Source organism: Amaranthus tricolor, chromosome 4 (assembly GCF_026212465.1).
Source record: "Amaranthus tricolor cultivar Red isolate AtriRed21 chromosome 4, ASM2621246v1, whole genome shotgun sequence".
In the NCBI taxonomy this organism is placed as follows: Eukaryota; Viridiplantae; Streptophyta; class Magnoliopsida; order Caryophyllales; family Amaranthaceae; genus Amaranthus; species Amaranthus tricolor.
In genome coordinates this window covers 20366714-20378729 of record NC_080050.1, presented here as the reverse complement: position 1 = coordinate 20378729, position 12016 = coordinate 20366714, and the positions used below count along the sequence as shown (strand labels likewise).

Genomic DNA, 12016 nt, shown 5'->3' with positions numbered 1-12016 from the left:
AATTTATAATACAAAACATACTTCAAAATTTAAATTAATTAATCCTAAATACACGGAAAAAAAAAATAAAAATTTGAAGAGGAGTCGCCCAGATCTGGGCGGCTGGACCCCGGTTCAGTCGCCTAAAACTAGGCGCCTGAACCGGGGTCCAGCCGCCCAGATCTGGGCGACTCCTCTTCAAATTTTTATTTTTTTTTTCTTTTGCAACTAATTAAATTTAAAATAACTTACCTCGATTAATAATTTGGGGATTGTACTTAATTTTTGCTTCGAAATTTAGCTTCAGTAAGTTGGTTTTTAGTTGTAGTGAGAATAATTTTAGTTGGAGTGAGAATAATTTTAGTTGGAGTGTGGTATATATAGAAATTTTACCTTTAATGGCAATATTGTTATTTTTTGAAAATCTAAGGGCAAAATGGTAATTTACTCAGGGGTGACGATAAAATGAAAAGGGTGACGGAATATAAAGATCGGGAAATTTTATAGATTAGATTGATACTTCCGAGCATTATTTGTATGTGGTCCCATTGCTGGCCGTTAAACGAAATGAAGCAGCCCTAGATACAGACCAACAGTCTTGTGTATCTTCATCATGCGCCTATCTTCATTTCATCTCCTTCAGTTTTTGCTTGTTAGATTCAATTCTACCACAAACTTTCCAAGTCTCTCAAAAATCCCCACAAAACATCGTGCTCAAGCCGTTCAACAAGCCCAAGAAGTTATCATTGATTATCTTCACTCAACTAGAGCTCTTCCTTTCACATATGCTGAATTCATAAGCAAAAATTCTATTTACAATCTTTCCGAGCTTATCTCAAAGGTACATTATTCATCTACTGACTTTCGAAAGACTTTATTGAAGTTTGTTAGATATAATCCCATTAATGAATTGGGATTCTTTTATGAAAGTATTGGTATTGATTACGCTAATATTAATGGGTTTTTGAAACCAAATGTGCACTTTCTTTCTGAAGATTCTACTGTTTTGGATGTTGCTTGTACTCTTGCTGAATTAGGGTTTCCTTGGAATAGGTTGGGTAAATTGTATGTGGAGGAAGCTTCCATCTTGGAGCAAAATTCTGAGTTTTTGGGTAAAAAATTTGATGGATTGTTAAATATGGGGTTTGGTAAGGAACAAGCTATTGGAATTTTTCTAGCTTTTCCCTTTTTATTGAAGAGAGAAGAAGCTGGACCAAGTGTTAGGTCTGATAAATTGTTGAATGATATAAAAAGGGTTTTTATAGATTTTGATTTGAAGAATTATTTGGTGGGGAATGTAGATGTTTGGTATGAGGTATGCAGAAAAATCAAGGTTTTTTATGACCTGGGTGTTGAGAAAGGGATGGTTGCTGAATTAGATGGTAAGATTAAAAGCATTTTTATTGATTATAATGAGAGGGTTTTGGCTGAAAAGGTAGAGTTCTTTTGTAAGTTAGGTGTTCAAAGAGCAGATGTTGGCTTGTTGCTTCTTGAGAATTCAGAGATTTTGAGTATTGAGTTAGCTAATCAAGTGATCTCTGTATCAGGATTATTAGAACATTTTGGATTGCACAAGGAAGAACTAAGAACTCTTTTGCAGAAATTTCCATATATATTTGGTCGGAATAAGATGTCTAATTTGCCTCATATTCTTAGAGCTATGGATCTTCAAGAATGGTTCTTCGGTAGATTGAAGTTGGGGGACCATAAGTTGTTAGCTACTTATGATTTCAGTAGTTCCAATGAAGGTGAAGACACCAAGTATGTACAAAACATGGAGAAAATAATACGTAAAAGAACATGTTGTTACTCATTGAGTAAATTGGAATTTCTTCATGGAATTGGATTTGGAGAAAATGATTTCGCCATGAAGCTCTTATTTAATGTACATGGTTCTTCTTGTGAGTTACAGGAGCGATTCGATTTCCTATTGAATGAAGGAATTGTGTTTTCTAAACTCTGCAAGATGATAGTTCAAGCACCTAAATTTCTAAACCAAGATCTTGACAATCTTAAACGGAAATTGGACTTCCTTCGCCATGAATTGGGCTTATCTTTTGACTTCGTCGAGACTTTTCCAACATATTTTGTGTATAATTTGGAAAAGCGGATTAAGCCCAGGTATAGATTTCATGTTTGGCTTACGAAGCAGGGCTGGGTTACTAAAAAATATTCTATTTCAGGCATTATTGCTATTAGCCATAAAGGATTCTTGACACAACTTTCAAAAATACATCCAAGAGCACCTCGGCTATGGTTGGAGCAATGTAGGCAAAAGGAAAAATATAGTGAGTCTAATGAGAATGCATCATGAGACATTTTCCATGTTAGAATCTATAGTGCTCAATGGAACTTCTCTATCGTTTCTGCAGTACTTATACAAACAAATTATTTAGGCCTATTGAAATAGTGCAAGTAAACTAGGTTTGATTGTGTATTCTATTACCCGAGCAGGCCTATGCTATTTCAAAGTCGTGATTTGTATGAAACGGTAAGCAAATACCGCAAGCTAACTGTTTGATGATTGGGAAGTAATATATAATTTGTTCTATAAAAGCTATATTGTCCCTTTTGTTTAAACAAGCTCTAGTTATATGGAATGCATATTCAAAAGACAAATGTATTGATGATCTCCCAGAAACTTCAAATCAACCTGCTTCTGGAGTGGCTCAACCAGGATTACCTCGAGATGATTGGCTGCTATTTAGCACTTTTTCTCCGTCTTGTACAAGCCAGTGAAGCGTGGTAGGTCTGGTTTTGGTGACACCCACTCGTTTGTTTTTCTTCTTTTCCGTTCTTAGTATTCTTTGGTTTCTTGATGGAGAGAGTAAGAGGCTCATTGGAAAGGACTTGGTCCCGCGTGAAAATACAGATGATTATGGTGCTTCAAGTGATTTTCTATATTCAAATATCTCGCCCCACCCCTCTTTCACTTGTTTAATCACTTTATTGTTTTGTCTTATGTGGACTGGTAATGAACTGAAAAATTGTTAACATTAACTTCTATCTCTGGAACAATTTTCTTCTTAGTGAATGTTTTCCGGATTCTCTAAATTGGTTGATTCTTAGTGTTTTGGTTTAGTAAATAGGATTTTTTTTTTTTTTTTTTTTTTTTGTCTTGTTTGTTGTTTGTTTACACAGAGGTTCAAGATTACAGAGATGATCGTTATTATCCATATGTAAATTGAAAAAATTATCCTGAATAATACGAACTTTCACTGATTTCCCAACAATAATACGAACTTTCAATTAATCATGAATAATACGAACTTTGACATGTGTTTTCCACTGGTATACTAATTTAGTTTATTCATATGTATATGAACTTTCAATTATCCATATGTAAATTTTTTTTTCTTATAAAATTAAGAAAAAGAAATTGCAAAGCGCAGTACCAGCATCTTCCTCACGCAGTTGCTTCTCCCTCTTCACAAACATTCACCGATTTCCATTGATTCTCTCTCGTTCTCACGCATCAACTTCAAAGATTTCCATTGCAATATTTATCCCTAAATTTTGTTTTAATCCAAAAAATTAGGGTTTGTATCCATTTAGTCGAAAATGGATGAAATTCTGTGTCCATTTACTCAAACGGGTTGCCTGTTCAGTCAGAGTTAGATGCACTGCAAGTATACATTGAAAATGTCGATAAGGACTCATTATTGCAGTTGGCGCTATCAAGTATTCCAGAAGATGTACGACTTCATGGCAGTGATACAATCCTACAATTAAATCAGAAGGCAAGTTTCACCAAGACTTTTCCTTTTGCCTTTTGGATCTATTAGTGATTCTGGGTGGAGCTACCAGCTGTGTGATTTTCATGCTTTCTTTTCTTTTGAAAGTTATCATTACCTTTATTGCTCGATTTTTTTGTTGGTTTTCCTTTTACAATTCGAAGCCTTGAAAGGGAATTTGCGGCACTTCAGCTTAACTCCTCCTAGCGGTGGCGGTATTTTGGCACACTCCTTGGCTCATGTAGCATCCTTTTTAAAGGTGTGAATTTTTTACATTGAATAGTTACTACTCAAGATATAGTCAAGCCATTAAAGGGGAACTTGAAACAAGGAAAAAGATGAAGGAAGAATCTTGCTATGATACTACTCATGATGTTTTTTTTTAAAATCCTTAAATTTCAGGTCAAGGAAACTGATCAATCTGGAGATGGTATTGAATCCGTGCTAAACAAAGTCGAGAGCCTAATAACCCAAGGAAATCTCAGAGAGGCAGCAGATGTGCTTGAGAATGGTGTTAACGGTAGCAAAGCCACTGAACTTGATATTTTGGAAGAAGTAATTAAAATGGAAGAGCAAAGTGAGGAAATTAAGAAGATGAAGGCTGCTGTCCAGTATCTGATGAAGGAAATGAGGAAGTAACCTTTTCTCCCGGTTATAAACCGGTCAGGCATACCAGCGGAAAACACATGTCAAAGTTCGTATTATTCATGGTTAATTGAAAGTTCGTATTATTGTTGGAAAATCAGTGAAAGTTCGTATTATTCATGGTTAATTGAAAGTTCGTATCATTGTTGGAAAATCAGTGAAAGTTCGTATTATTCAAGGTAATTTTTCCTATGTAAATTTAGTATTCTACTTTTGCAGTATTCTTAGTGTGAAGATTCTTTGCTAACCAAAGAGACTATGGAATATGGATATGGAAGAGAGTTATGTAAATTTTACAAATTACATCAACTTATGACCTGGATTCATCATTTTTTGTGCTTTTATTTCATTTTAATATTCACGCAAGAATTTTATTTCATTTCTCTGTGCAGTGGCAAACTGGCTTAACTAACTTTGAGCGAAGATTGTGAAGAATTAAAGAAAAAACGATTTTAGGGTTTAAAGGAATACTGTTTTGTATTAATTTTCTTTATAATTACAATCCTAATTTATACAAAGTCTATGAACTAATTAAGGTAATACAAAACTTGGACAATCAGACATTCCCTTAATACTTTGAACTATTTTGAGTAACCAAATCAGAAAAATATTCCACAAATCAGAAAAAATATATTTCCACACTCCCCTTCAAGTTAGGTTATGGGATTCCCAATGCCTAACTTGGATAAAGTAGTTTCGAAGACTTCAACTGAAACAGCCTTTGTGAGAATGTCAGCTAACTGATCTTCTGACTTTACGTGTGGAATGCTGATGATTTCCTTCTCCAATTTTTTCTTTATGAAGTGCCTATCAACCTCCACATGCTTTGTTCGATCGTGTTGGACCGGGTTTTCTGAGATATCAATAGCTGCTTTATTGTCACAGATTAACTTGCAAGCTCCTGTTGGCGGAAAGTTGAGTTCGTATAAGAGCTTTCTTAGCCATAAGATCTCTGTTATTCCTTTTGCTACCCCTCTGAATTCTGCTTCTGCACTTGACAATGCGACTACCTTCTGTTTCTTACTTCTCCAAGTAACCAAGCTACCCCTTACAAGGGTAAAGTATCCAGATGTAGATTTCCTGCTGTCTCGATCACCTGCCCAGTCAGCATCTGTGTAAGCTACGAGATCAAGGTGATGGTTTTTTTCAAAGAAGACTCCTCTATCACTCGTGCCTTTCAAGTATCTCAAGATTCTCATTACTGCTTCCATGTGTGGGATTTGTGGTGAATGCATGAATCGACTTACGACTCCAACAGCATATGATATGTCTGGTCTAGTGTGAGATAGATAGATCAATTTTCCCACCAGTTTCTGATACTTCTCCCTGTCAGCTGGTTCTCCTCCAGGAGTCGTCTGGAGTTTATGATTAGTAGCGATTGGTGTCTCTGCTGGTTTGCAGTCAATCATCCCTACTTCTGCTAATAAACCTAAGATGTATTTCTTTTGATTAATAAAAATTCCCTTCTCGGATCGGAAAACTTCTATACCAAGGAAGTACTTTAAATTTCCCAAGTCCTTCATCTCGAACTCCATGAAAAGCCTCTTCTTAAGCTCTTTTATCTCCCTTTCATTGTTCCCCGTTATAATTATATCATCTACATAAATTATAAGACATGTGATCTGCCCACCTTCTTTCTTTAGGAATAGGGTATGGTCGGAATGGCTTTGTTCATACCCAAATTTCTTCATTGCTGCGGTAAACCTGCCAAACCAAGCTCTTGGAGACTGTTTCAAGCCATACAATGCCCTTTTAAGTTTACATCCTTCCCCCGGGGCAAATTCATCTGTAAAGCCTGGTGGAGCATGCATATACACTTCTTCTTCAATCTCCCCATGTAGAAAAGCATTCTTTACATCAAACTGATAGAGGGGCCAATCTTTATTAGCAACTATGGAGAATATGACCCTGATGGTGTCTATCTTAGCAACTGGGGAGAAGGTTTCAGAGTAATCAATGCCATAAGTTTGTGTATATCCCTTTGCTACAAGCCGAGCTTTGTATCTCTCAATAGTTCCATCTGCATGATACTTTATTGTGAAAACCCATTTGCAGCCTACTGGTTTCTTTCCTCTAGGTATCATGCATTTGTCCCATGTGCTATTTTTCTTTAAAGCCAAGATCTCATCTATCATTGCCTTTTTCCACCTCGAATCTTGGAGAGCTTCTTCAGTATTCTTGGGCAGGGATTTTGAGTATAGGCTGGTTTGAAATGCCACAGCTGTTTGTGCCAAGTTACTACTTTCCCGATTAATAGGATACCGAGATCTTTGTGATTCAAACTCTGGATCATACCTTCTTGGAGGAACACCTCTCTTGCTCCTTGGGGGTAATTCATATCTGCATGGTGAGTTAACAATACCAGATATATCATCATTTATTTGGGGTTCAGATTCAGTTAATACCTCTTGAGACTCACAGGCAACTTCTTGATCATTGGATGCTTCAAACAAGGTAGGGAAAGTCTGAGGAGAAAGTAATACTATGTTTTCCGTAGCAATGTCTGTGGGATTACCTACTTGCTCTTTCGGGTTCAGATCATCAATTACAGAATATGTTAGCCAGCTCAAGTCATCACAGTCAGTCTCCCCCCTGAGGACGAGGCTGGGAGTAAAAATAGGAATGTTTAAAGAAATCACAATCCATTGTAGTATACATCTTATTCTGTGTTGGATCAAAGCAGCGGTATCCCTTTTGATTTGTACCATAGCCCACAAATATACACTTTACAGCCCGGTGTTCAAGTTTGGTTCGAGCAGGTTTGGGCAAATGAACATACACAACACACCCAAATATGCGAGGAGGTAAGGAGTGAAAAGATGGGATAGTAGTATGGGTACGAAGGACTTCTAGAGGGGTTCTGAACTGGAGGATTTTTGAGGGTAGCCGGTTGGTGAGATAAGTAGCAGAAGCAATAGCTTCAGGCCAAAAATAAGGTGGGACATATGCTTCAAACATAAGGGCTCGACCTATTTCAAGTAGAGTACGGTTCTTTCTTTCGGCTATGCCATTCTGTTGGGGTGTATGAGGGCAAGAGGTTTGATGAATAAGACCATGGGTAGTAAAGAAATTTTCCATTTGTTTATTCATATATTCCCCCCCATTGTCTGATCGAAGAATTTTAGGCTTAGCATGAAATTGTGTGACAATCAAATTATAGAACTTAACAAAGACATCAAAAACTTCAGATTTGTTTTTCAAAAAATATATCCAACACATTCTAGTACAATCATCGATAAAAGAAACAAAATATGAATAGCTATGTTTTCTAAACTCAGGTGCAGGGCCCCAAACGTCAGAATGTATCAAAACAAAAGGTTCACTGCTATGACTAAAACTAGGAGAATAAGAATGCTTATGACTTTTTGCAAGGACACAAGCTTCACAGTCCAAATCCACAGTACTTTTAGCTAATGATGGAAAAAGACGTTTTAGATACCCTAAGGATGGATGTCCAAGACGTCGATGCCAAGTCCATAATTGATGATCAGGGAACCCACGAGCAAGCGAAGTGTGACCCGTTTGAATCGCCTCGTCCACATAGTATAAACCATCTCTTTCAGTACCATGACCAATAATCGTCCCTGTCTGAGCATCCTGCACAATACAACCAGATGAAGATATAAGTACAGTACAATTTAACTCCCGGGTCAACTGACTAATAGATAATAACTTATGAGATAAGCTGGGAATTAAAAGACAATTGTTAATTTTGAGAGAGGGAGAAATTGTAATGGGTCCAGATTGATCTACACTCACACACTCCCCATTAGCGGTCTGAATATAGGTGCGGGTTTTTTTATTTGTGGATAAGAGGTCATTAGGATCAAAAGTCATAGTGTCGGTAGCCCCGCAATCAAATATCCATTTGGAAGAATAACAAGGTTTACAAAGGAGACCATGTTTTTGAGGGTTGAGAATGTTTTTGGGTATTTGAGAAATGGGTTTTAAATTGGGCCGGGGGTGGTTTCTGGGCTTAGGGTTTGTTGTGTTTGGTATAAAAGAGTGAGAGGGGGGTAGTTTTGTGTGCCGGTTTATTTCCAGATCTTTCTCCCTTTCTCTTTCCTCTGGTCCGTCTTCTCCCTTTCCCTTTTTCTGTTCACCTGTGTTGCCATGGGTGACTTCTTTGTTGTGGGTTGGTTCCTCAGTGACCATGTCTGTGATGTGGAGGGCACCAGTAACCATGTTAGCCTTGCCGCCGGTTTGTTTTGACTGAGCCTTGGTGGCGGTTTTCCGTTGCCGGTGCTCCTCCCACCACTCCGGGTAGCCGATTAACTTAAAACACCCTTCCTTTGTATGTCTACTTCCTCCACAGTAACTACACTTCAGGTAAGCCTTGTCCTCCATGTCACGCCGGAATGAAACGTTTGACCGGTGATGTTTGACGGCCAACCCACTCCCAATTTCTGAGGGATTTTTTCCCGATGATGAAGCGTGAATCATAATACCACGCCGTGAAATTTCGCGCCTGATTGTAGCATAAGCCATGTCTACTGTTGGGAGTGGGTCAAGATTCAGTAAGTCCCTTTTTTCTTTGTCAAAAGTTTCATTAATTCCGACCAAGAATTGGAAGAGCCGTTGTTTCTGGATGAATGTGTTAAAAATGGTAATGTCTTCAGCGTGTATCATCGGATTTGGTTGTCTTCGATCTATCTCCTTCCATATTTTGGTCATCTTCCCATAATAAATCTCTAATGGATCTTGGTTTTGTTTCATATTATTTGCTTGTGAACTCAGATCAAATATCTGAAGTTCATCCCTTCCACTGCACAGTAAGACCTCGATCCCCTTCCATAGGTCTTTTGCAATCGTATAATCTAGGAATTGATTTATTAGTTCAGTGTCTATGTTTGAGATTATCCATGATAGGACTATTGAGTCCTTTTGCTTTCAGTTTATGTAATTAGGATCTGAAGTGTTGGGAGGGTCGTCAATGATGTGGCTGAGACGACCCCTGCTTTCTAATGCTATCTGCATCATTTTACACCATGTTGTGTAATTTTGGTAGTTTAATTTTTCGGCTAATTTCAAATCTGGAGAAATAGTTTCAAGGGTTGTATTTGGTTTTTGCATCTGTTGAAACAGTTTGAACATGTGTTCCATCTGTTCCATTGTTATGATTTGGTTTGGGTTTGTTTCCGCCATTGTTACAGGTAAGTTTTCAAGGGTAAAAGATGATGCTGAACAAAGGTTAATCCCAGATTAAACCTTACAGCTCTGATACCATGAAGAATTAAAGAAAAAACGATTTTAGGGTTTAAAGGAATACTGTTTTGTATTAATTTTCTTTATAATTACAACCCTAATTTATACAAAGTCTATGAACTAATTAAGGTAATACAAAATTTGGACAATCAGACATTCCCTTAATACTTTGAACTATTTTGAGTAACCAAATCAGAAAAATATTCCACAAATCAGAAAAAATATATTTCCACAGATTGATCTCAGTTAAGTCATTTATACCTTAGAAGTTGACTTGAAGATGGAAGGAACATTCTAGGCTAATGACCTTGCTTCATCCTTTACTAGTCTATATAATCTATATATACAGACTTGACGATTCGATATTTACCGACCTTGTAACCAAACTCGACTTGACCAGAGTCCCAACTTCAAAATGAATTTAAAATTATATAAAAGACCAATGTGAACACAAGACCCGAATGAGCACCGACCCAAAACATCTAACCCTGAATTGATCCGATGACCCGAATGAACACCTCTACTTGAATTTATCCAAGTACTTCATTTTGGTTCTGGCTGTGGCCTTTGGGTTGTCAAATAAAGGATGAGCTTAAGTTGTCTTTGCTTGCACAATTAGTTTTTATTTAAATTTTTTATTTTGAATTTCTGATAAAATTTCAGGCCTTTTTCTCTGCTAATCATGCTGCTGTTCAGACAAAGGAAGTGTACCCCAATGAAGCAGTCCAAAGTTTCATGTTCATGATGCTTCTTGTTTGATGTAAACATGCATTAGGTTGCTGAACCCAAGGGCTCCGATCACAGCCGTGCAACTACAATTCGTGCGTGATTTGATGCTCATGCTCAGCAGCAGAAGCTTTAAATTTCTCTATTTCTTTTGATCACTTTGTTTAATTGGGCTTTTGATTATAGAAATTTGGTATTCTGCAGATATTGATGCATAAGGTGATTTCTGGGTCGTTGTTTGAGTGGTAGTCCATCTTGTGTTTGTGGTTGTGGCTGTGACATTCTATAACAAGTGTGTGTGATTCAAGGCTTCAACCTCCTAAGCTAATTATTATGGTTGAAATCTTTCCTACAAGATTTTAAAGGTGTTGGAAATATAGGTCTTTTTAAGGTTTTCTCAGGGTCTTCTTATGGCTATATTTATTACATATATAAAGTAACAATATGTATAATATTTGTATATGCGAAATGTGTTTAGATTTGTGTTAGCATGTGTTTAATAAGAAAAGTTATGATGTGACACAAACTTATCGTTGTATTAAGAAAGTTATTTAAAGATTATCTCAAGGTTAACACACCCACCACAAGTAATGTTGGCCCTTTTAGGTTTTGATGATGACTATATTTAATATAAACAAATTTATTTTAGAGATTATGAGCAAGTCGATATCCGATCTTGATAAGAATCGTTGATAGTGCCTAAGTATATGTCAAATGTATCCAAGGAAGTTACATAAGGAAGATCGCTTAGGATGTCAAATGTAGATAGGAGGTCTACTGTTCTCAAGTTTGATGATTTGACAATACTTGTTGATGAGACAGTGCTTTGTTCCCAAGAATGAAGTCTGAAAGAAATCAACATCAGCTGAACATTCTATAGAACATATTTTTCTGGTTTTTAGTTGATATATTGGTTAAAATTAATTTGTTGCATCATTAATTTAATAAGTTAGTTGGCAAAATATTTTTATAACTTCTTAAAAATAACCGTGTATTTTCAAAAATGGTGGAGAAAACTTCTTATTTTTCTCCACATAAATAGGCTTGCAATATGAGTTTAATTAAGAAAAAACTACCTTGCCTATGTTTGGAAAATTAACCGTGGCTATGCTACTTAATATTCAAGATCCACTTACTTCTTGATCTTAGGAATAAGGATGTAGTTAGTTATTTCCTTTACTAGCCACATGAGCTCCTATATAAAGGGAGTCATTACTTTTAACGGTGGGGTGTAGAAAAAAGAACCCATACGTGAGATTAAAATTAAAATAAGAAATATTTGTGCTCTAAAATTTTGCCAATTAACTTAAAATATTTTCTTGTGCAACTCATTAATTTTTATCCTTAGGAATTTATCCTTTGTAAAGGGTTTTAGAGAGAATTGTTGTAACTCGACTTCAATTTGAAGAGCTTCGAGTGAAGCAAGAGAAGGAGAAAGAGAAGTTGGCCTAGTTTTGCTTATTTGTTTTATGTAATTGTAACTAATTGCCTAAAACATTAGTATAGAAGTTTGAAATCCTAGAGGGTCGTGGTTTTTCCTTCTAAATAAGCTTAGAAGGTTTCCACGTAAAATCGTATTATCTCTTTCTTATTTTTCGCATCAAATTTATGTTTTAATTCCGCAATCTAATTCCGCAAAAACAGGGCAAAAATACTTAACATTATCAAACAACAATTCACCCCCTTCTTGTTGTCGTCCACCATCTCTAACTGTTTCTACAATTGGT

At 36.5% G+C, this 12016-nt stretch overlaps 1 protein-coding gene across 2 annotated transcripts; it reads left to right on the top strand.

Moving 5' to 3' along the window:
* Positions 1–469: 469 nt before the first annotated feature.
* On the top strand, positions 470–10848 carry LOC130810642 (transcription termination factor MTEF18, mitochondrial). Of its 2 annotated transcripts, XM_057676777.1 has the most exons (4): positions 470–3972; positions 4116–4537; positions 10227–10384; positions 10494–10846. In XM_057676777.1, the coding sequence occupies exon 1, from the start codon at positions 593–595 to the stop codon at positions 2291–2293; it is 1701 nt and encodes a 566-aa protein (XP_057532760.1). In that variant the 5' UTR covers positions 470–592; the 3' UTR covers positions 2294–3972; positions 4116–4537; positions 10227–10384; positions 10494–10846. The 2 variants fall into 2 exon arrangements, with proteins under 2 accessions (XP_057532760.1, XP_057532759.1); XM_057676776.1 differs by having other exon boundaries at positions 10227–10848.
* The last annotated feature ends 1168 nt before the right edge of the window (positions 10849–12016 follow it).